Raw genomic sequence first — 23,989 nt, 5'->3', positions numbered from 1 at the left:
AGGTTAGTGAGAGAGTGTGAAAGAGAGAGAGGAAGCTAGAGAGAGAGACAGAAGGAGAGGTTAGGTTAGTGAGAGAGTGTGAAAGAGAGAGAGGAAGCTAGAGAGAGAGACAGAAGGAGAGGTTAGGTTAGTGAGAGAGTGTGAAAGAGAGAGAGAGGAAGCTAGAGAGAGAGACAGAAGGAGAGGTTAGGTTAGTGAGAGAGTGTGAAAGAGAGAGAGAGGAAGATAGAGAGAGAGACAGAAGGAGAGGTTAGGTTAGTGAGAGAGTGTGAAAGAGAGAGAGAGGAAGCTAGAGAGAGAGACAGAAGGAGAGGTTAGGTTAGTGAGAGAGTGTGAAAGAGAGAGAGAGGAAGCTAGAGAGAGAGACAGAAGGAGAGGTTAGGTTAGTGAGAGAGTGTGAAAGAGAGAGAGGAAGCTAGAGAGAGAGACAGAAGGAGAGGTTAGGTTAGTGAGAGAGTGTGAAAGAGAGAGAGAGGAAGCTAGAGAGAGAGACAGAAGGAGAGGTTAGGTTAGTGAGAGAGTGTGAAAGAGAGAGAGAGGAAGCTAGAGAGAGAGACAGAAGGAGAGGTTAGGTTAGTGAGAGAGTGTGAAAGAGAGAGAGGAAGCTAGAGAGAGAGACAGAAGGAGAGGTTAGGTTAGTGAGAGAGTGTGAAAGAGAGAGAGAGGAAGCTAGAGAGAGAGACAGAAGGAGAGGTTAGGTTAGTGAGAGAGTGTGAAAGAGAGAGAGAGGAAGATAGAGAGAGAGACAGAAGGAGAGGTTAGGTTAGTGAGAGAGTGTGAAAGAGAGAGAGAGGAAGCTAGAGAGAGAGACAGAAGGAGAGGTTAGGTTAGTGAGAGAGTGTGAAAGAGAGAGAGAGGAAGCTAGAGAGAGAGACAGAAGGAGAGGTTAGGTTAGTGAGAGAGTGTGAAAGAGAGAGAGGAAGCTAGAGAGAGAGACAGAAGGAGAGGTTAGGTTAGTGAGAGAGTGTGAAAGAGAGAGAGAGGAAGCTAGAGAGAGAGACAGAAGGAGAGGTTAGGTTAGTGAGAGAGTGTGAAAGAGAGAGAGAGGAAGCTAGAGAGAGAGACAGAAGGAGAGGTTAGGTTAGTGAGAGAGTGTGAAAGAGAGAGAGAGGAAGCTAGAGAGAGAGACAGAAGGAGAGGTTAGGTTAGTGAGAGAGTGTGATAAAGAGAGAGAGGAAGCTAGAGAGAGAGACAGAAGGAGAGGTTAGGTTAGTGAGAGAGTGTGATAAAGAGAGAGAGGAAGCTAGAGAGAGAGACAGAAGGAGAGGTTAGGTTAGTGAGAGAGTGTGATAAAGAGAGAGAGGAAGCTAGAGAGAGAGACAGAAGGAGAGGTTAGGTTAGTGAGAGAGTGTGAAAGAGAGAGAGAGGAAGCTAGAGAGAGAGACAGAAGGAGAGATTAGGTTAGTGAGAGAGTGTGAAAGAGAGAGAGGAAGCTAGAGAGAGAGACAGAAGGAGAGATTAGGTTAGTGAGAGAGTGTGATAAAGAGAGAGAGGAAGCTAGAGAGAGAGACAGAAGGAGAGGTTAGGTTAGTGAGAGAGTGTGAAAGAGAGAGAGAGGAAGCTAGAGAGAGAGACAGAAGGAGAGGTTAGGTTAGTGAGAGAGTGTGAAAGAGAGAGAGGAAGCTAGAGAGAGAGACAGAAGGAGAGGTTAGGTTAGTGAGAGAGTGTGAAAGAGAGAGAGGAAGCTAGAGAGAGAGACAGAAGGAGAGGTTAGGTTAGTGAGAGAGTGTGAAAGAGAGAGAGGAAGCTAGAGAGAGAGACAGAAGGAGAGGTTAGGTTAGTGAGAGAGTGTGAAAGAGAGAGAGAGGAAGCTAGAGAGAGAGACAGAAGGAGAGGTTAGGTTAGTGAGAGAGTGTGAAAGAGAGAGAGAGAGACAGAAGGAGAGGTTAGGTTAGTGAGAGAGTGTGAAAGAGAGAGAGAGGAAGCTAGAGAGAGAGACAGAAGGAGAGGTTAGGTTAGTGAGAGAGTGTGAAAGAGAGAGAGAGGAAGCTAGAGAGAGAGTATTGATTTTTCTCCTCCTTCAAACTAATTAAAGTTTTTGGCCTGGTTCAGTGATTACCACACTGCTTACAGGCCTGCTCTCTGGGAAGCTCCTGTCCCTCCCTCCCTCCCTCCCTCCCTCCCTCCCTCCCTCCCTCCCTCCCTCCCTCCCTCCCTCCCTCCCTCCCTTCTCTCTCTCCCCTCTAGCTCCCTGTGAAGCTCCCCAGACGCTGGTAGCTCCTCTTATTTACTTTTCTGGCAGTGTTTTACTAGAGAATATAGAATTAGAATGGGAATTAGAATTGATATTCTAAACCCCAAGGACCTTTCCATAGTGTTTGGCCCAGGGACTAGCTACAGTACTGTATATTTACAGTACAGAATGCTTTGAGGAACGAACTCGTCATGTCGTCACCGGAATCGTTTGATATTGTGAATGCCAATGGGGGAGAAAAAAGTTAGACGTTCATTTAGCTTTTCTGTTTGGCTTGTCCCTAGTGGGTCTTGTTGCTATTTACGTGGCTAAGTAATTACTAGGCTGTCCGTATTGGATTGGTGGGTCAGTTTTTTTCAATTGCTAGATATTCTATGTCAATGACATAATGGTGGGTTAGCGCTATATAATCATTGAATCTCCCCAGAACCTGATTTATAGGATCTCTTGTTAGAACTACCAGTATAGCATACTTTCTATGCATTTTACAATGCCAATCTCCAACAACCCATGTTCGTTTGTGGATGTTAAATAAAGTCTCACCTAAAATTTCTCTGTTATTCTATCCCTTCTCTTCCTCTTCTCTCCGGCTCTCTCCCGGCTCTGCCCCTAAGGCCTTCTGCGATTGGAGGAGCTAGTGCGGCGCTTCCTGATCTCCAGGGAGACCCTGTCAATCAGGATGCTGGATGACAGCCTGGATCCCACCCCTCTGCTGAAGGAGATACGAGATGACAAGGTGGCCACCATCATCATCGACGCCAACGCCTCCATCTCCTACCTCATCCTTAAAAAGGTCAGAGGTCATGCCTCAGTGCTAGGGTGGTTTTTATAGAGTAGCTACATGAGTTGTCGCCTGTAGAGCACAAACAGATATGAGATCAGGCTGAGAAGTTGTACCTATTGACTGATTTAGTATCTGGGTATAATAATCTGATCATAGATCTGTGGTCTGGGTCTACTTCTAGCTCAAGAACAATTTGACTGATGATTGTTGCTTGCTGGATACAGGACAGTAATGCAGTGAACCCTGTGAAGTTATACAGGGAGCAACAATGGTTCAATTATCTTAAGCAGCTGAAATCGTACTAACAGCTTGTCTATCTGACATGCGGTAATCCATATTCAGTGGTGATAATGGGTCCATAGGTGTTATGATGATGTATATTGTACAGCCTGTAGCAAAGGCAGTCAGAGCACAGGAGTGACTCAGAGATGGGCCTTTATATAGAACTCTGTCTGTCTGTCTGTCTGTCTGTCTGTCTGTCTGTCTGTCTGTCTGTCTGTCTGTCTGTCTGTCTGTCTGTCTGTCTGTCTGTCTGTCTGTCTGTCTGTCTGTCTGTCTGTCTGTCTGTCTGTCTGTCTGTCTGTCTGTCTGTCTGTCTGTCTGTCTGTCTGTCTGTCTGTCTGTCTGTCTGTCTGTCTGTCTGTCTGTCTGTCTGTCAGTACATGCATTACCACTGCTCTCTGCTCTCTCTGCTCTGTCTACTCTCTGCCTTAAGCTTTATTGTGTAAGTTTGACAATTTAACACTGTGGTTATGGTAAGCTCTCTCTTTCTATCCCTCTCTCTCTTGTCATCCCTCTCTCTCTCTCTCTCTCTCTCTCTCTGCTTCTGTCCTTCTCGCCCTCACTCTGTCTCCTACCACTTCCCCTCTCCATCTATCTTCCCCCTCTTCCCTCTTACTTTCTATCTCACTCTCCTTCTCTCTGTCTCCCCTCCCCCATTCGCTTCTCTCTCTCTCCACAGGCGTCAGAGTTGGGAATGACATCAGCGTTTTATAAGTACATCCTCACCACCATGGTAAGAACACACCAACGCCTCAGCATTCTTGCCATCCTTCCACCTTTCCTCTCCTCTGTTTCCTTCCTTCCGCCTCCTTCTCAATCCCTCTCTTTGTCCCTGTGTGTGTGTGAGGGACGGGGCTCAGGGGCGTGCCAGGTGGGTGAAACACATTACAACATTCAGAGAGAAATGCACTACATGACCAAAAGTATGCTCCCTGAACATCTCATTCAAAAATCATGGGCATTATTATGGAGTTAGTCCCCCTTTGCTGCTATAACAGCCTCCACTCTTCTGGGAAGGCTTTCCACTAGATGCTGGAACATTGCTGCGGGGATTTGCTTCCATTCAGCCACAAGAGCATTAGTGAAGTCGGGCTCTGATGTTGGACGATTAGGCCTGACTCGCAGTTGGCGTTCCAATTCATCCCAAAGGTGTTCGATGGGGTTGAGGTCAGGGCTCTTTGCAGGCCAGTCAAGTTCTTCCACACCGATCTCGACAAACCAGTTCTATATGGACCTCACTTTGTGCACAGAGACAATGTCAGGCTGAAACAGGAAATGTCATTGAATGCTGTAGCATTAAGATTTGCCTTCACTGGAACTAAGGGGCCTAGCCCGAACCATTAAAACTAGGCCAGCTCTAGCAGGGCAGAAATTTGACGAACGGACTTGTCGGAAAGGTGCCACATTGAAAGTCACTGAAAAAAGCTCTTCAGTAAGGCCGTTCTACTGGCAATGTTTTTCTATGGAGATTGCATGGCTGTGTGCCCGATATTATACACCTGTCAGCAATGGGTGTGGCTGAAATATATATAGTATATGTAATGTATGAAAAAATAGGAGTTTACATGTTTTTATATAATTGAGGTTAAAGGTAACATCTTTTTTTGTATTACTAAGTCTGTCAATCATATCAAATGTATAATTTAAGTCAGCTGCTAAAATAATAGTTCCTTTCTGGATTTGATCTAATATCACTTAAATTCTATCAAAAAACACCAGATTTGCCCCTGGTGGGATATACAGTACAATGAAGTCAATGTGTATTTTTCACCATGTAAGGTAGAAGGGGAAATGGTGTATTCTTATTTATCAGGATGCCTACATCACTGCTGTTACTACAGTACGTGGGAGAATAAGCTTCTCCAACTCTTCTTTAAATGTTACATTTCTCCTTTTAACATGTTTTACTCTTTCAAGAAAACCACATCTGCTGACAAGTGTTCGAGAACCATATGCTTTTACCCCCATCATTCCATGTGATAAGTTGGATTTTGTTGGCCATGTAGAGACTCAAAGTTAACCTTAACTGTTTCGTCTATCATTGAAGAACCAAAGTAAAACATTTTAGCAGACATGTGATGGCGGTAGGCCTTCCATAGAATGGAAGGATCATAGTATAAATACAGTACATAGTTATTGTATACATTACATATATAGAGTGTGTGGGCTGAGCAGACATATAACAAAACACACAAAAAAACATGAAGCTCAGTACGCCATAGTACTATGCCTTTTTATATATATATTTTTGCTCTGACTCTCCTAATGTACTAAAAAAGCTGTAGATAATATATTGTACATACATTTAAAGAAAGACTGCCACTTAAGTACTGTGTTTGGTTTGTATTACCTTATAAATTAAATTGAAGTATAGTGGCTGGGGTGAGTGGGTCCTCTGAGAGACTGAAATGGGATGAGTGGAGGCCCCAAGCACACCTCAGAGAAGTGTCTGATGCCCTCCCAGTCACCCCCCCCCAATCCCCTGGATATAGCACCTCTCCATTCTCACTAACAACCACCATTAAATCTTAAAACAAGGACTAATAATGATTCAATATCATTTTCTAATCTGTCCAGAACTCAAATAACATTTACAAGTCAGGAAAAAAAGCAATACAATTACATTGTACATTATAAGTCCCCCTAACCAAATCCATCCCTCTCCACCTCCCCTCCCTGTTCTCACCTCTTTACCACACCCAAGCCAAGCTTATCGCCACCTCCCATCTTTAATCCTCCTTAAACCCACAAGCCAAGCTTGTACCCACCTCCCCTCCTTGTCCTCCCTTACCCACCCAGGCCAAGGTTATCCAAACCTCTGTCTTGAGCCCCCCTCCCTTCTTCTCAAACACATTTACACCCCTCTATACATGTAACTATTCATCCATTCTCCTTCATTCACACACAACATATACCTTATTCTTCCGCACACTCATGCTCTCCCGCCCTCCTACACATATTCATATTCACCCTCCTTCACTCTCCCATTCATATGCATAGACACATACCCACACATTCACCCACTCACACCCTCTTGCCCACAAAAACACACATCCATTATTATTTACAATTGTTGACTTACATGCTATATTTCCTCTTTTATATTGTCTTTTCAGTGTCCATGTTTCTCACTGGCATTGGCTAATTATATTGTTACTTCCTAGAGAAGAACAGTTATTTGAGGACAATAGAGTCTAGATTGTATGGGGGGGAGGGGGAATATTGTCTCAATTTACGATAAGTTGGTCTGGGTCATCACTGTATGTAGCCTAGTATACTTATTGTTTTTTTTCCTGTTTCTGCCTCTCCTCAGGGCACTGGGCTCTCTTTCAACTGGAAAGGTTTCTTGCAGCCTGTTCAGGGCTTCATCAGTGCTTGTGAACTCCATTCTCTGTGTTCCCTTCCATACCTACAGTACTGCCGGGAATCAGAGTTGAGACTTGATTCCTTTTATCTCCAGTGACTGTCTGATCAGAATGAATTGCTTGCGTTTTTTTCTCAGCCTAGCAGACAGTTCCAGGACGAATCAAAAGGACTGGCCGTGGACCTTGAACTCTTTATAACCCTGTGCCCTCAGAATGTTGAATTTGGTCTGATAGTTCCACAGATTAAAGATTACCAAGCGAGGGTATTTAGCGTTCTTCTGCTTCACGCTGAAGCATCACGCTGTAATACATCCACACTAAGCTCCTCCAATATCAGCTTGATCACATAGCTGGAAAGGTCTGCTTTTTCTTTTCTTCTGGTAGGGACAATATTCTCATATTATTTTGTCTCTATTTGTTTTCTAGCTGATCCAGTTCATCTTCTAAAGTTTGCGCCATTGTTTCCAGAAGGTCAATTTTATTGTTTCATCCACGCGCCCTGTATATGCATAGCTTACATGATAGAATCTACTTTTTTAACAACAGATTGTAACTGTTGTTTGTTTTGGTGAGAACTGGATATCCTTCAGCTGTTCGTTGCTCTCATTTGCATCTCCAAGTTGTTCTTTGTCTCTTCCTTTAAGGGAAGCCATGGCTTGTTGGATTTGAGTCTCAGCTTCGTTTTACTCACAGATTGGTTCGCTGCTCACTCTGCTCACAGATTGGTTCGCTGCTCACTCTGCTCACAGATTGGTATGCTGCTCACTCTCTCCCGGCTGCTTGGGGATATATTGATCTATTGATTTTAAAGGCTTAATGTGAACTATGTTGTCTGGCCTCTACATATATTCACAGTTTTGAAGGTACAAAACAGCGCTACTATCTCCCCATGCGTTGAAGGGGGTACGCGCATGCGCCTCCCTCTCTCTTCATTCAATTCAAATGGGCTTTATTGGCCTCTCTCACACTCTTCATTCAATTCAAAGGGCTTTATTGGCATGGGAGACATATGTTTACATTGCCAAAGCAAGTGAAATAAACAGAAATGAGCAGTAAACTCTGTCTCGCTCTCTGTTTCTGTTTCTGAGATTTCATACACATGTCACTCACCCAACTTATCCTCTCCTCACCCTCTCCCAGGACTTCCCCCTGCTGAGGCTGGATGACATAGTCGATGACCAGTCCAACATCATAGGGTTCTCCATGTTCAACACCACCCATCCATTCTACCTGGAGTTCATCAGGAGTCTCAACCTGTCCTGGAGGGAGGGCTGTGATCTCATCTACCCCGGGCCTGCGGTATGTTCTACCAGAGTGTTACATTCACACATCCCTGTGTCAGCTGGTGCATACCTTGTTTTAACTGAGAAATTGTATGGTAACAAGTGTTAGTTCCTGGTGAGTATGTATCAAATGGTCCATATGGATGCTTGTCTCATTGAATCACCAAATACAGACACCAAAATGGAATAGAGTTATTACTATGTTATGAACCATGTTACTCCTTCCTCCCTCCTGCAATTCCTTACCCACCACCCCTCTTCGCCCTCCTGCAACTCTCTTCTCCTCCTCCTGCCCATTTCTCCTTTCTTTCCCCCTGTGCACCTCCTTCTCCCCCTCCAGTTGTCGTCAGCCTTGATGTTTGACGCGGTGCACGTTGTGGTGGGGGCGGTGAGGGAGCTCAACAGGAGTCAGGAGATTGGAGTCAAACCTCTCAGCTGCACCTCTCCTCAGATCTGGCAACACGGCACCAGCCTCATGAACTACCTACGCATGGTCAGTACACACACACACACACACACACACACACACACACACACACACACACACACACACACACACACACACACACACACACACACACACACACACACACACACACACACGCACGCACGCACACACACATGCACACACACAAGAACACACACGAGAACACACACAAGAACACACACACAGTTCACTTTTATTTTGAGTCTTAATTTGAGTTGTTTCTTCTCATAACAATATATCTGACTTTTAGATACCAATAGCAGCCACACTGTTAAACAAGTCACCAGCAACTACAACATATCAGTCCGTCACACTCCTGTCCTGCCCACCATGTCGTTGTATTGGGTCACACTCCTGTCCTGCCCCCATGTCGTTGTATTGGGTCACACTCCTGTCCTACCTACCATGTCGTTGTGTTGGGTCACACTCCTGTCCTACCTACCATGTCGTTGTGTTGGGTCACACTCCTGTCCTACCTACCATGTCGTTGTGTTGGGTCACACTCCTGTCCTGCCCACCATGTCGTTGTGTTGGGTCACACTCCTGTCCTGCCCACCATGTCGTTGTGTTGGGTCAAACTCTGCCCACCATGTCGTTGTGTTGGGTCACACTCCTGTCCTGCCCACCATGTTGTTGTGTTGGGTCACACTCCTGTCCTACCTACCATGTCGTTGTGTTGGGTCAAACTCCTGTCCTGCCCCCCATGTCGTTGTGTTGGGTCAAACTCTGCCCACCATGTCGTTGTGTTGGGTCAAACTCTGCCCACCATGTCGTTGTGTTGGGTCACACTCTGCCCACCATGTCGTTGTGTTGGGTCAAACTCCTGTCCTACCTACCATGTCGTTGTGTTGGGTCACACTCCTGTCCTACCTACCATGTCGTTGTGTTGGGTCAAACTCCTGTCCTGCCCCCCATGTCGTTGTGTTGGGTCAAACTCTGCCCACCATGTCGTTGTGTTGGGTCACACTCTGCCCCCCATGTCGTTGTGTTGGGTCACACTCCTGTCCTACCTACCATGTCGTTGTGTTGGGTCACACTCCTGTCCTACCTACCATGTCGTTGTGTTGGGTCACACTCCTGTCCTACCTACCATGTCGTTGTGTTGGGTCAAACTCTGCCCCCCATGTCGTTGTGTTGGGTCACACTCCTGTCCTACCTACCATGTCGTTGTGTTGGGTCAAACTCTGCCCACCATGTCGTTGTGTTGGGTCAAACTCTGCCCACCATGTCGTTGTGTTGGGTCAAACTCTGCCCACCATGTCGTTGTGTTGGGTCACACTCCTGTCCTGCCCACCATGTTGTTGTGTTGGGTCACACTCCTGTCCTACCTACCATGTCGTTGTGTTGGGTCAAACTCTGCCCACCATGTCGTTGTGTTGGGTCACACTCCTGTCCTGCCCCCCATGTCGTTGTGTTGGGTCACACTCCTGTCCTGCCCACCATGTCGTTGTGTTGGGTCACACTCCTGTCCTGCCCCCATGTCTTTGTACTGGGGTCCATTGTTGTTGGTAGTAGGTGGTTGTGTCACTCTGTCTGTCTGTCTGTCTTCCATCTGGCACTCCTCCTCCCTTGTTATTCTTGGTTATTTGACAAGGTGTGTGTCTCATTGACGAGCTGTCTTCATGGCTGCCTGTGCTCCATCTCTCTTTGTCTCCTCGGTACAGGCCTATCTGTCTCTGTTATCAAACCACTGGGTGTGTTCCATCTTCACCACCACTCCATTCATCTTAGCTCTATCAAGCTCTGTCAGCACTGTCACACTGTGTACTAGATATGTGTAGTGTAAGTATAGTGTTCTCTCTCTTTGTCGCTCTCTCTCACTCTCTCTGTGTGTCTTTTTCTCTCGTACCTCTTTCTCTTTCAATTAATTAAATTCCATTAAATTCAAATGAGCTTTATTGGCATCATAATACTATTTCTACCTTCCTCCCTCCTTCTCTCTATCTCTTTCCCTCCATCTCTCACTGTCAGGTGGAGTATGATGGTCTGACAGGCCATGTGGAGTTCAACAGTAAAGGACAGAGAACCAACTACACACTGAGGATTCTGGAGAAACAGCGCAGGGGTCACAGAGAGGTCAGAGGGCACTGGGGTTATAGAGAAACAGAGTTTGACACAAAATGGCTTCCGTGTTGACAGTAATCCTCCCTAACAGTGACATTCTAGCCATATAATTAGAATTGGTTATACTATGGAAGTGCTTTGTGAATCGCTAGCTACAGTATGTACTTAACGATAACACCAGCTGAGGACTAAAGACTAAATAGAACAGCAAAATCAATGGTTGTTTTTGGGTCGACATTTGCGATACGAGACTCCAAGGGGATATCCAAAAATGTAGCACTTGTAATTAGTATTGTAATTAGATGGTTTTCCCTCTGAACGTGAAGGTCTTTAACGTTCTACATTTCAAACACAGTGAGGGTGCTGACATCTATCTACAACGCTCCTAGAAACTGTTCTTTTAGAAATGCAGCACGAGAAGAGAAAATATAGGGCTTTAGAAAAAAATGATAATTCTATCTTTAGAGCCATTACCTCCTATCTGACCCATAGAGAGATGTATGTGAACATATAGTTTATTTTCCAAAGTGCCTTTGGGCTTGTCCTCTGGAATCTAGCTCCTTCTTGTTTTACACTGTCACATGGATTTACTATACCTCCTGTATAATCACACACATCCTGCAATTATTATCCTCTCTCTCTCTCTCTCTCTCTCTCTCTCTCTCTCTCTCTCTCTCTCTCTCTCTCCTCTCTCTCTCTCTCTCTCTCTCTCTCTCTCCCTCTCTCTCTCTCTGTCTCTCTCTCTCTCTCTCTGTCTCTCTCTCTCTCTCTCTCTCTCTCTCTCTGTCTCTCTCTTTCTCTCTCTCTCCCTTTCTCTCTCCCTCCCTCAGATTGGTATCTGGTACTCCAACAACACACTGGCTATGAACGCCACCAGTCTGGACATCAACGTCTCGGAAACACTGGCCAACAAGACCCTCATCGTCACCACCATACTGGTGAGGTCAAACCCTTTATTATGACCACCATATTAGTGAGGTCAAACCATTTATTATGACCACCTTATTAGTGAGGTCAAACCCTTTATTATGACCACCTTATTAGTGAGGTCAAAACATTTATTATGACCACCATATTGGTGAGGTCAAAACATTTATTATGACCACCATATACTGAGGTTATCACCATATACACTGAGTGTACAAAACATTAGGAATTGTATTATGACCACCATATTGGTGAGGTCAAACCCTTTATTATGACCACCATATTAGTGAGGTCATTCCTTTATTATGACCACCATATTGGTGAGGTCAAACCCTTTATTATGACCACCATATTGGTGAGGTCAAACCCTTTATTATGACCACCATATTGGTGAGGTCAAACCCTTTATTATGACCACCATATTGGTGAGGTCAAACCCTTTATTATGACCACCATATTGGTGAGGTCAAACCCTTCATTATGACCATCTTATTAGTGAGGTCATACCCTTTATTATGACCTCCATATTGGTGAGGTCAAACCCTTCATTATGACCACCTTATTAGTGAGGTCATACCCTTTATTATGACCACCTTATTAGTGAGGTCAAACCCTTTATTATGACCACCTTATTAGTGAGGTCAAACCCTTTATTATGACCACCTTATTAGTGAGGTCATACCCTTTATTATGACCACCTTATTAGTGAGGTCAAACCCTTTATTATGACCACCTTATTAGTGAGGTCAAACCCTTTATTATGACCACCTTATTAGTGAGGTCAAAGCCTTTATTATGACCACCTTATTAGTGAGGTCATACCCTTTATTATGACCACCTTATTAGTGAGGTCATACCCTTTATTATGACCACCTTATTAGTGAGGTCAAACCCTTTATTATGACCACCTTATTAGTGAGGTCATACCCTTTATTATGACCACCTTATTAGTGAGGTCAAACCCTTTATTATGACCACCTTATTAGTGAGGTCATACCCTTTATTATGACCACCTTATTAGTGAGGTCATACCCTTTATTATGACCACCTTATTAGTGAGGTCATACCCTTTATTATGACCACCTTATTAGTGAGGTCATACCCTTTATTATGACCACCTTATTAGTGAGGTCATACCCTTTATTATGACCACCTTATTAGTGAGGTCATACCCTTTATTATGACCACCTTATTAGTGAGGTCAAACCCTTTATTATGACCACCTTATTAGTGAGGTCATACCCTTTATTATGACCACCTTATTAGTGAGGTCAAACCCTTTATTATGACCACCTTATTAGTGAGGTCAAACCCTTTATTATGACCACCTTATTAGTGAGGTCAAACCCTTTATTATGACCACCTTATTAGTGAGATCATACCCTTTATTATGACCACCTTATTAGTGAGGTCAAACCCTTTATTATGACCACCTTATTAGTGAGGTCAAACCCTTTATTATGACCACCTTATTAGTGAGGTCATACCCTTTATTATGACCACCTTATTAGTGAGGTCAAACCCTTTATTATGACCACCTTATTAGTGAGGTCAAACCCTTTATTATGACCACCTTATTAGTGAGGTCAAACCCTTTATTATGACCACCTTATTAGTGAGGTCAAACCCTTTATTATGACCACCTTATTAGTGAGGTCAAACCCTTTATTATGACCACCTTATTAGTGAGGTCAAACCCTTTATTATGACCACCTTATTAGTGAGGTCAAACCCTTTATTATGACCACCTTATTAGTGAGGTCAAACCCTTTATTATGACCACCTTATTAGTGAGGTCAAACATTTTATTATAACCACCATACTGATGAGGTCAAAATCTTTATTATGACCACCCTTCTAGTGAGGTCAAACCCGTTATTATGACCACCATATTGGTGAGGTCATACCCTTTATTATGACCACCTTATTAGTGAGGTCAAACCCTTTATTATGACCACCTTATTAGTGAGGTCAAAGCCTTTATTATGACCACCTTATTAGTGAGGTCAAACCCTTTATTATGACCACCTTATTAGTGAGGTCAAACCCTTTATTATGACCACCTTATTAGTGAGGTCATACCCTTTATTATGACCACCTTATTAGTGAGGTCAAACCCTTTATTATGACCACCTTATTAGTGAGGTCAAACCCTTTATTATGACCACCTTATTAGTGAGGTCAAACCCTTTATTATGACCACCTTATTAGTGAGGTCAAAGCCTTTATTATGACCACCTTATTAGTGAGGTCAAACCCTTTATTATGACCACCTTATTAGTGAGGTCAAACCCTTTATTATGACCACCTTATTAGTGAGGTCAAAGCCTTTATTATGACCACCTTATTAGTGAGGTCAAACCCTTTATTATGACCACCTTATTAGTGAGGTCAAACCCTTTATTATGACCACCTTATTAGTGAGGTCATACCCTTTATTATGACCACCTTATTAGTGAGGTCAAACCCTTTATTATGACCACCTTATTAGTGAGGTCATACCCTTTATTATGACCACCTTATTAGTGAGGTCAAACCCTTTATTATGACCACCTTATTAGTGAGGTCAAACCCTTTATTATGACCACCTTATTAGTGAGGTCAAACCCTTTATTATGACCACCTTATTAGTGAGATCATACCCTTTATTATGACCACCTTATTAGTGAGGTCAAAACATTTATTATGACCACCTTATTAGTGAGGTCAAACATTTTATTATAACCACCATACTGATGAGGTCAAAATCTTTATTATGACCACCCTTCTAGTGAGGTCAAACCCGTTATTATGAGCACCATATTGGTGAGGTCATACCCTTTATTATGACCACCATATACTGAGGTTATCACCATATACACTGAGTGTACAAAACATTAGGAATGCTCTTTCCATGACACAGACTGACCAGGTGAATCCACTTCAGTCAGTGTAGATGAAGGGGAGGAGACAAATAATGATTTTTAAGCCTTGAGACAATTGAGAAATGGATTGTGTATGTGTGCCCATTCCGAGGTGAATGCGTAAGACAAACGATTTAAGTGCTTTTGAATGGGGTATGACAGTAGGAGCCAGGCACACCAGTATGCGTTTGTCAAGAACTGCAACACTGCTGGTTTTTCACGTTCAACAGTTTCCCGTGTGTATCAGAATGGTCCACCACCCAAAGGACATCAAGCCAACTTGACACAACTGTGGGAAGCATTGGAGTCAACATGGGCCAGCATCCCTGTGGAATGCTTTCGACACCTTGTGGAGTCCAATCCCCGACAAATAGAGGCGGTTCTGAGGGCTAAAGGGGCTGTAACTTAATATTAGAAAGGTGTTCTTAATGTGTTTTTTCACTCAGTGTATATCCTCAGGTCATGTTAGTAAATCATATCAGTCTCCTACACATAGTAATGCCAGAGTTGACATGCATCCCTCTGTCCCCTCCCTATCCCCTTCCTCTCTGTGCAGGAGAGCCCCTATGTGATGCGTAAGGGGAACTACCAGGAGTACCAGGGGAATGACCAGTATGAGGGCTTCTGTGTGGACATGTTGAGAGAGCTGGCAGACATCTTGAAGTGCTCCTTTAGGATTAAACTGGTGGATGATGGGCTGTATGGAGCGCCTGAACCCAACGGGTCCTGGACCGGCATGGTGGGAGAGCTCATCAACAGGGTGAGCACACACACGCACACACACACACACGCGCACGCTAATAAGGGTCTGTGTGCTTAATTAGATCACAGCATACTTCAATTACCAGAGTGTGGTCCCCATGTGCCTCTTGCCATGGTGCTGTCCTGCTCCCCACTCTCTCTTCCCTCTCTGCTCTCCTGACTGATTAAACCAGACTAATCCCATGTTCATCAATTAGGCTTTAATTTGACTGTCTGACAGGAGGTTCCATAGATGGAACAGCCAGCCAACAGTTCTGCTGCAGTAGATCTCGGACTCTATTGTCTCTCTGAAAACACAATTTTTCTCTCCGTGTATGTGTCACTCTGTCTTTCTCCCTCTGAGAGGTGGAGGGAACGCCATTGGCTCATAGGTGAATCTCCAAACCAGGGTTCTCTGACTCTGAGTGACCGAAGTGTCAGTTTGTTGTCATCTATTTCTGACTCTCCCTCTCTCTTTCTCACTCTCTCTCTCTCTCTCTCTCTCTCTCTTTTTCCCACAGAAAGCAGACTTGGCAGTAGCAGGCTTCACCATCACGTCTGAGAGGGAGAAAGTCATAGACTTCTCCAAGCCCTTCATGACGCTAGGAATCAGCATCTTGTACAGAGTCCACCTGGTAAGACAGACAGACAAACCAGAGCAGTTGGGTTATTAGATTTACCTAACTGCTGTTTGTGCTATCCTGTTTATTTTATGAACTGTGACAATGCATTTCTTTGAGGCTATCGAGGATATCTGAATCTGATTTGGAAAGATAGAATGGATAGGTCTTAGAGTTTATGGTTGTACATCGCACACATTTACCGTTCAACTCTCTGAGGCTTACATTTGTTGCATTATGAACAGCTTCACATTGCAGAGATGATGTGCTGTACAGTTGCAGTGGAAGAACACTGCCCCTCTGTGGTGGAAAAAGGAACTACATTCCCGCTAATGTAATAGGGCCACTCCAACCTGTCCTATCTCTCTCTCTGTCTCTGTTTTAGGGGAGGAAACCGGGGTATTTCTCCTTCCTGGACCCCTTCTCTCCGGCTGTTTGGCTCTTCATGCTGCTCGCCTACCTGGCTGTCAGCTGTGTGCTCTTCCTGGCTGCAAGGTAAGTGCATGAAAGAGCACCACAGTAACCCAGGGCAACAGGAACAGGAAACTAGTGAGGAACTCTGGGATTGTTTGTGCATTTTGGTTGACACAATTGAATAATAATGAGTTACAGTAGCTTATATACACACCGAATTAAAATGCCTTGGTTGAGAAAAAAGGTGCTATCTAGAACCTAAAAGGGTTCTTTGGCTGTCCCCGTAGAAGAACCCTTTGAAGAAACCTTTTTGTTTCCAGGTAGAACCCTTTTGGGTTTCATGTGGAACCCTTTCCACAGAGGGTTCTACATAGAACGCAAAAGGGTTCTACCTGAAACCAAAAAGGGTTATCCTATGGGGACAGCCAAAGAACCCTTATGGAACCCTTTTTTCTAAGAGTGTTCTCCTCTCCTACTCCCAGGTTGAGTCCCTATGAGTGGTACAACCCCCACCCGTGTCTGCAGGGGCACAAGGACATGCTGGAGAACCAGTACACCCTAGGGAACAGCCTGTGGTTCCCTGTTGGAGGCTTCATGCAGCAGGGCTCTGAGATCATGCCCCGTGCCCTGTCCACACGCTGCGTCTCAGGGGTCTGGTAAGTCTCTCTCTCTCTGTCTGTCTCTCTCTGCATCTGTCTCTCTCTCTCTGTGTCTCTCTCTGCGTCTCTCTCTGTGTCTCTCTCTGCATTTGTCTCCCTCTCTGTCTCTCTCTGACAGTCTCACTTCTCCCATTCTTTCCCCTTCGTCCTACCTCCCTTTCCCTCTCTCTATCCCCCCTCTCCTTCTCTTACTCTCTCTAACTCTGTCTCTCTCTTCTCCCAGGTGGATGTTTACTCTGATCATCATCTCCTCCTACACGGCCAACCTGGCAGCCTTCCTGACCGTCCAGAGGATGGAGGTGCCCATCGAGTCTCCTGACGACCTGGCCGACCAGACCAACATCGAGTATGGCACTATCCATGGGGGGAGCACCATGACTTTCTTCATGGTACGGCCCGACGCTGGCCCTGGGGGGCGTATGTAGAGCTTTGAATGGAGAACGACTGGTAGGGAGGTGTGTGTGTGTGTGCTGTTGTTCTAGTATTTGCCGACCTGTCTCAGATTGCTCCTATTTATATGTGTGTGTATGGTGAAGTGTGTATGTGTTTGAGCACAGTGTGTGAGTGTAGTTGTTTCCCTATTTTCTTGCATGTCTCTGAGCTCCTGTTGTGTTCTTTGTGGCTGTTAGTGTTAAGTGGCTGAGTGTCAGTGTTTGCTTATGTAAGAGCTGCTGGCATTTGTGTCGGCATCTGTGTTTGTCAGTGTTTGGACTGTGTGTTTGAGTGTGCATGTGTGTTGGTGAGTAAATCTTTAGGCGTGTGTGTGTTCATTGTGCTTACCCAGACCTCCCTTGATGCTGCATCATCCCTCTCTCTACCTACCTCTTAACTGTACACACTACCAAAGAGTCCTTCACATCCAACCCATTTTACATCTCACCTGTTTTGCTGTTTTGTTGCATATACAATACTGTATCTAACTGGTTGCTGTTACCTTGACTCTGTATCTATGCTGTTCCTTAGCATGACATATTGTATGTACACAACCACCTTGCTTTTGATTCAGCTGCATCTGGATAAAGGATAATGCATCTGTTTAATTATGAGGAAATGTATATATCTCTCTTTTCCTACCCCTCCATCTCTATCCCTTCTCCCCCTCCCTTCTCCCCTCTCCCTTCTCCTCCCTCCCCTTTCCCTTTCCCACCCCTCCATCTCTATCCCTTCTCCCCCTCCCTGCTCCCCCTCCCTTCTCCCCCCTCCCTTCTCCTCCCTCCCCTTTCCCTTTCCCTTTCCCACCCCACCCCTCCATCTCTATCCCTTCCCCCCCTCCCTTCTCCTCCCTCCCCTTTCCCTTTCCCACCCCTCCATCTCTATCCCTTCTCCCCCTCCCTACTCCTCCCTCCCCTTTCCCTTTCCCTTTCCCACCCCTCCATCTCTATCCCTTCTCCCCCTCCCTTCTCCTCCCTCCCCTTTCCCTTTCCCACCCCTCCATCTCTATCCCTTCTCCCCCTCCCTTGTCCTCCCTCCCCTTTCCTTTTCCCACCCCTCCATCTATATCCCTTCTCCCCCTCCCTTCTCCCCCTCCCTTCTCCTCCCTCCCCTTTCCTTTTTCCACCCCTCTGTCTCTTTCCTCCACCCCCCCACCTCCCGCCCTCCCTCACTCCAGAACTCGCGCTACCAGACATACCAGCGCATGTGGAACTACATGCACTCCAAGCAGCCCAGTGTGTTTGTGAAGAGCACAGAGGAGGGCATTGCCCGCGTGGTCAACTCTAAATATGCCTTCCTCCTGGAGAGCACCATGAATGAGTACTACCGCAAACTCAACTGTAACCTCACCCAGATAGGTGGTCTGCTGGACACCAAGGGCTACGGCATCGGCATGCCACTGGGTGAGAGAGGGATGGAGGTATGGGGGAGCGAGGGATGGAGGGAGGTATGGGGAGAGAAAGGGATGGGGGAGGGAGGTATGGGGGAGGTAGGTATGGGGGAGAGAGGAAATGGGGGAGAGATGGATGGAGGGAGGTATGTGGGGAGAAATGGGAGAGAGTGATAGAGGGAGGGAAGTATGGGGGTGAGATTGATGGAGGGAGGTATAGCATGAGAGAGGGATTGAGGGGAGGTATAGAGGAGAGATGGATGGCGGAGGTATGTGGGGCGAAATGGGAGAGAGGGATGGAGGGAGGGAGGTATGGGGGAGAGATTGATGGAGGGAGGTATAGGAGGAGAGAGGGATGGATGGAGGGGGAGGTATGGGGGAGAGATTGATGGAGGGAGGTATGTGGGGAGAAATGGGAGAGAGGGATGGATTGAGGGAGGTATTCGGGAGAGATGGATGGGAAAGAGGAGAGATGGAGAGATGGGAAAGAGGAGACATGAGAAGAGATGGGAAAGAGGAGAGATGGCAAAGAGAGAAGAAGAGATTGGGTGAGAATGGTGGTGAAATGGAGGGAGGATGGGAGACAAGGAGAGACGGGGGAGTGGTACAACCCACAACATCTGGATGAGAAGGGGAGGAGACCACAAGCCTTTTAATTCCTCTTCCTCTCCATCTTTAATACCCTCTTTCTCCTCCTCCCTCTTTCCTTTCGTCCTCCCAGGATCTCCATTCAGAGAGGAGATCACAATGGCCATCCTGCACCTGCAGGAGAACAACAGGCTGGAGATCCTGAAGAGGAGGTGGTGGGAGGGAGGACAGTGCCCTAAAGAGGAGGACCACAGAGCCAAGGGTCAGTACACTACTCTGTTTCCAGTGTCTTTGCAGCTTTGTATCTCGACTAATGTCTGAGTGTTCTGAATGTACGAATGTACTGTAAGATGGGAGATTACCAGGGTCTGTGGTATTGTGTGTGTAACTGTTCTTGTGTCATATCAGGGGCATATTGGTGGTACTGTATGTGTGTGTGCATTAACCATCATGTCTCTCCTCCACAGGTCTGGGCATGGAGAACATTGGGGGTATCTTCGTGGTGTTGATCTGTGGCCTCATCATTGCTGTGTTCGTGGCCATCATGGAGTTTGTGTGGTCGACGCGCTGCTCTTCAGAGACAGACGAGGTACGCCCTCAATCCTGCCCTCGCCGACACCACAGACCCACCCCAGTAGGTCCCCATGGCAACACACCAACCCTGACTCCCCATCCTCTGTCGTGCAGCGTGTGTGTGTTTGAATATGTGTTTGTCGGGCTGCTTCTTGCACCATTTGTGTGTGTGTATGTTAATCAGTGTGTCTAGTCTGTGTGTTTCACTGTTGGGTTTGCTATGTATTGTGCATGGATGATGAGGGTTGCTATTTTTACAACTGAACCTCAAATGAAGCCGGACAGATTTCACCTGTAAGGAGATCAGGGTCCAGTCACATGTTGTGATATTGTGTGAACGTACTTGTGTTGGCATGCTATAGTACTAGCGTTGGTGTGTGATCGCGGGAGAGTATTTTGACTGTGATCAGAAAGTGTTCATGTTTAGTACAGGGTATGGATAAGCCAATATTGTGATGCCAATATTTGCTTGCATAAGAAGCAGTGTGTAATGATTTTCCTGGCATTAAATGTCACGATCTATCTTCTTTTACATGCCTCACATGCTGGTACTCTTCGTTTCCATTCTTGGATCACTCATCTCTCTGTGTGTCTGCCACACCCATCATTCTGTCAATCAGTGTCTGTTTTCTGATAATGAATACTGTTTCTGTTTGTGTAAGAGTATTATTCATCATTGTTATGATTTTGTAGATTAGAATATTCCAGAATGTCTATGTCTATGTGTCCTTGGTGCATTTTGTTGGAACGTTTTGTGCAAGTGTGTGATGCTGTTGGAATGTTAAAAGGTGTGTGTGTGTGTCTGTTTGTGTGTGTGTGTGTTTGTGTTGTTTGTCTACATGCACCTCAGTTTGCTGGCCTGCCTGTTTGTTCATAGTTCATTATGCACCATTATATATTATATGTAATGTGTAATGAACACAATTTGTTCTGCTCAGTTGGTAATTTGTATGGATTCTATTAACTCTCTCTGCTCTTTGGATATTCTCCAACCTCTATCCATCTCTACACCTCCCCTCATTATCTCCAAATCATTTCTATTCATTAACACTTTCATTGCCATCCCCCCCATTTCTACCTTTCTATTCCCTCATTCGGTTCTCCTCTCCTCCTACCATCTCTTTTACTCCACCTCTGCCCTGTTTCTGCTTTCCTTCTCTTTTTTCCCCCTCTATCTCTTTCCCTTTGCCTTCCCTCTTTTCCCCCCGTCTGTCTACTTTGCTTTTGTGGCCCCCTATCTCTCCCTATTCTCCCCTTCCCGTCGTCTCTCTCCTCTGTCCTCTCAGGTGTCTGTCTGTCAGGAGATGCTCACCGAGTTCCGAAACGCTGTCTCCTGTAAGAAGAGTTCCCGTTCCCGTCGTCGCCGCCCCCTGGGCAACTCTGCGGCCCTCCGCCACCCCACCCGCATCGCCCTGGGGGCCCAGCGGCCACTCCGCCTCGTACGGGAGATGCGCCTCAGCAACGGCAAGCTCTACAGCGGCTCGGGACCCCTGACTGGTGGAGCAGGGGGGCCAGGAGGGGGTGTAGGGGCTGGTGTAGGTCCCTCAGACATGGGCCCCGGGCCTCAGCGACTCCTGGAGGACCCTCTGGGGGCCAACACCACCCCTCCTCACCCGCCCCAGCCGCAGGCCGCCATGGCGCTCCCTCGCAGCTGCACGCACGTCAGGATCTGCCACGAGTGCAGGAGGATCCAGAGCCTGAGGTCAGGGATGGGGTCCACGAGGATCCCACCCTCATCTGCACCCTTGCCCCGCCTGCCCCCTCCTCCTCCCCCCTCCTCCTCCAACACAGACAGCGAGGGGGGAGGTGGGTCCAGCCCCCGGCGGCTCCCCCACAGCACCCCTGCACCCTGCCTACCTATACCACCCCCACAGAGCAGCATCGACACAGACCTTCTGGGAAAGCAGGACTAAGACTGACGATCTAGGAGGGGCTGGAGGGTATATCGGGGAAAGTTAACGGTGACTTAACTGATGTTTTGAGCTGCTCAGTGACACTATTCTCTGACCCTCTGTACATTGGCCTCCAGGAGGGAACTACAGGGAGAGGAAGGAGAAAGAGAGAGAGAGAATTAGAGGGCTCAAAGACGTTGTGAGACGTGTGATGAAGCAATGGAAAGGATATATTTGCACAGATACCAAAAGACACCCATACAGAAGGAGAGACTTCCTTTGCTCTCCAGCGCGCTGCCCAGCTGTTTCTGATGTTAGCCCAGTCTGTTCACAGAACCATGCTCCACTATGTTCTGGCTTTGTGATTTACCTGAAGATGGCTGCTCGGTTCTTATCTTGACTTACCAGTGGACCAATCAGGACTGAGCTACACTGGATAAAGCAGCCAGGTAACGCACATCATTTGATGCCAGACGTACTGGTTTCTCTGTTGGTCTCTCTCTGTTCTCCCCGCTCTCTATCTCCATCTCTCTCTCTCTTTCCCTTTCCATGGTACCACAGACTCTCATCTAGAGCGTCCAGCTCTTCCTCTCTGGACGGTGACCACTGGAGGAGGAGTCCACATCGATCCTGGAGGACCTTTAATCCATGTAACATACAACAACAGAAGACTTTAAAACTGACTCAGAGAATGATATGATTTTCCAGATGTTTTTGTTGTTGTCTTTGTCGTTTGGTTACCATTGTTCTAAGTGGAAGTTACAGAAAAATAAAGACTATATATGTGACTAATGTGGTGGATCACGACACACTATGAAGAAAGGACTCCCCTGAGGTTTACTGTGTGGAGGAGGTGTTTTGTCCCTCTGTGGACCCCGTAGCTGCTTTTGAAACGACATTGAAGAAAGCAGATTTGGCTGGAAATGAGTTGCAACAAAGTCAGATATGCATAATATAATTGCTGTGTGTGTGTGTGTGTGTGTGTGTGTGTGTGTGTGTGTGTGTATGTGTGTGTGTGTGTGTGTGTGTGTGTGTGTGTGTGTGTGTGTGTGTGTGTGCGTGCGTGTGTGCATGTGTGCGCACACAGAGGTCTGTCCTTACAGTAAGTGAGAGAAACAAATGATCATACCATTTTAGTGTAAGTATATGATAATCAGAGGCTTTGCGATGTGAAATGACTTGTTATCCTGGAGAATACTTGCCAAGCCTTTTCTCCTCTTTACCTCTGTTCATAGCACAGAGAGAGAGGAAGAGGAGAGAGGAAGAGGAGAGAGATAAAAAGGAGAGAGCAATGGAGAGAGGAAGAAGAGAGAGATGAAGAGGAGTGGGAGAAAGAGAACAAATAGGAACGCAACAGTGAGGAACAGAGTGCTAAAGGAGGACTATATCAGAATGACAATTCCCTAATTGATCTTCTTCCATCATGAGATCTCTCCTGATCTGGTAATTCTGGGCAGCATCTTGCTGGGGGCTTGGCTCTGCTGCCGGGAGGCTGGGACTAAAGCTTCCCTGCTCTACATCACGTAGAACTGGCTGTTTGCAGCACAGACGCCTGCCAGAGCTACACACAGAGCTCCACACCACCCTGAGCCCTCTCATTACAGCCTGTGGAGCTTTAGATCTGGTAATTATTCTCCTTTAATAACTAATAGCCACACAATGACTACGGAGGAGACTGAGGTCATGGTTTAATGTTATAAAAGTATGACTGGGAATAATGTTAGGGTTCAAGCCTCTCTGAGGATTTCTGCTGCCTCTCTCACATATACACCACAGATCATCTCACACACACACACACACACACACACACACACACACACACACACACACACACACACACACACACACACACACACACACACACACACACACACACACACACACACACACTTATCTCTGTGTTCTTCTATTGAACCCACAGTGCAGCAGTGAGCCAGACACACACAGCTGCATAGGTCACCACATTGTCTGTGATCTCCCTCTAGTCTCAACTCAATGCTGTGAAACCACTGGATGGCTTTGTTCCAATACACTTCATTGGCCACCTTTCCTCATCTCCTTTCCTACACAACAATTGATCTTACAGGGATAGACAGGTGAAAGGACTGGGCATCTCTAACCGGTCCTTTCACCTATCAGTGGTGAAGAAGGAAAGGAGATAAGTAAATGAAGACCTTTGAGTATTGGAACGCACAACAATGCCAGTGGGAGGGAAGGAGGGGTAGCCAAAGTGAATCAGAGGGCTGTCTGTGAGGGGAGAGAGTTTACTCAACAACAAAAAACATTGTTTTTGTTTACTTTTCTGTTCTCTCTGTTATTTTTTCATATTTCTATACTAGTGCTAAATGGATTATTAAAAGAATGAAGTTGAATATTATGGATACATTTGTA

General features: G+C 46.0%; 1 protein-coding gene across 1 annotated transcript in view; it reads left to right on the top strand.

The window, feature by feature from the left end:
• The window catches only part of LOC109878886 (glutamate receptor ionotropic, kainate 5-like), a 37,392-nt gene extending 13,403 nt beyond the window's left edge, over nt 1–23,989 (top strand). The window contains 15 exon segments of the mRNA XM_031838106.1: nt 2,809–2,987; nt 3,940–3,993; nt 7,766–7,924; nt 8,249–8,401; nt 10,367–10,471; nt 11,290–11,397; nt 14,846–15,049; nt 15,552–15,665; nt 16,036–16,145; nt 16,547–16,720; nt 16,947–17,112; nt 18,333–18,558; nt 19,267–19,395; nt 19,601–19,722; nt 20,993–23,989. Of these exon segments, the coding sequence (XP_031693966.1) occupies nt 2,809–2,987; nt 3,940–3,993; nt 7,766–7,924; nt 8,249–8,401; nt 10,367–10,471; nt 11,290–11,397; nt 14,846–15,049; nt 15,552–15,665; nt 16,036–16,145; nt 16,547–16,720; nt 16,947–17,112; nt 18,333–18,558; nt 19,267–19,395; nt 19,601–19,722; nt 20,993–21,619 (2,630 nt within the window). The 3' untranslated portion in view covers nt 21,620–23,989.

The sequence above is a fragment of the Oncorhynchus kisutch genome, linkage group LG13 (assembly GCF_002021735.2).
Source record: "Oncorhynchus kisutch isolate 150728-3 linkage group LG13, Okis_V2, whole genome shotgun sequence".
Classification (NCBI taxonomy): Eukaryota; Metazoa; Chordata; class Actinopteri; order Salmoniformes; family Salmonidae; genus Oncorhynchus; species Oncorhynchus kisutch.
This window is presented reverse-complemented; position numbering and strand designations above follow the sequence as displayed.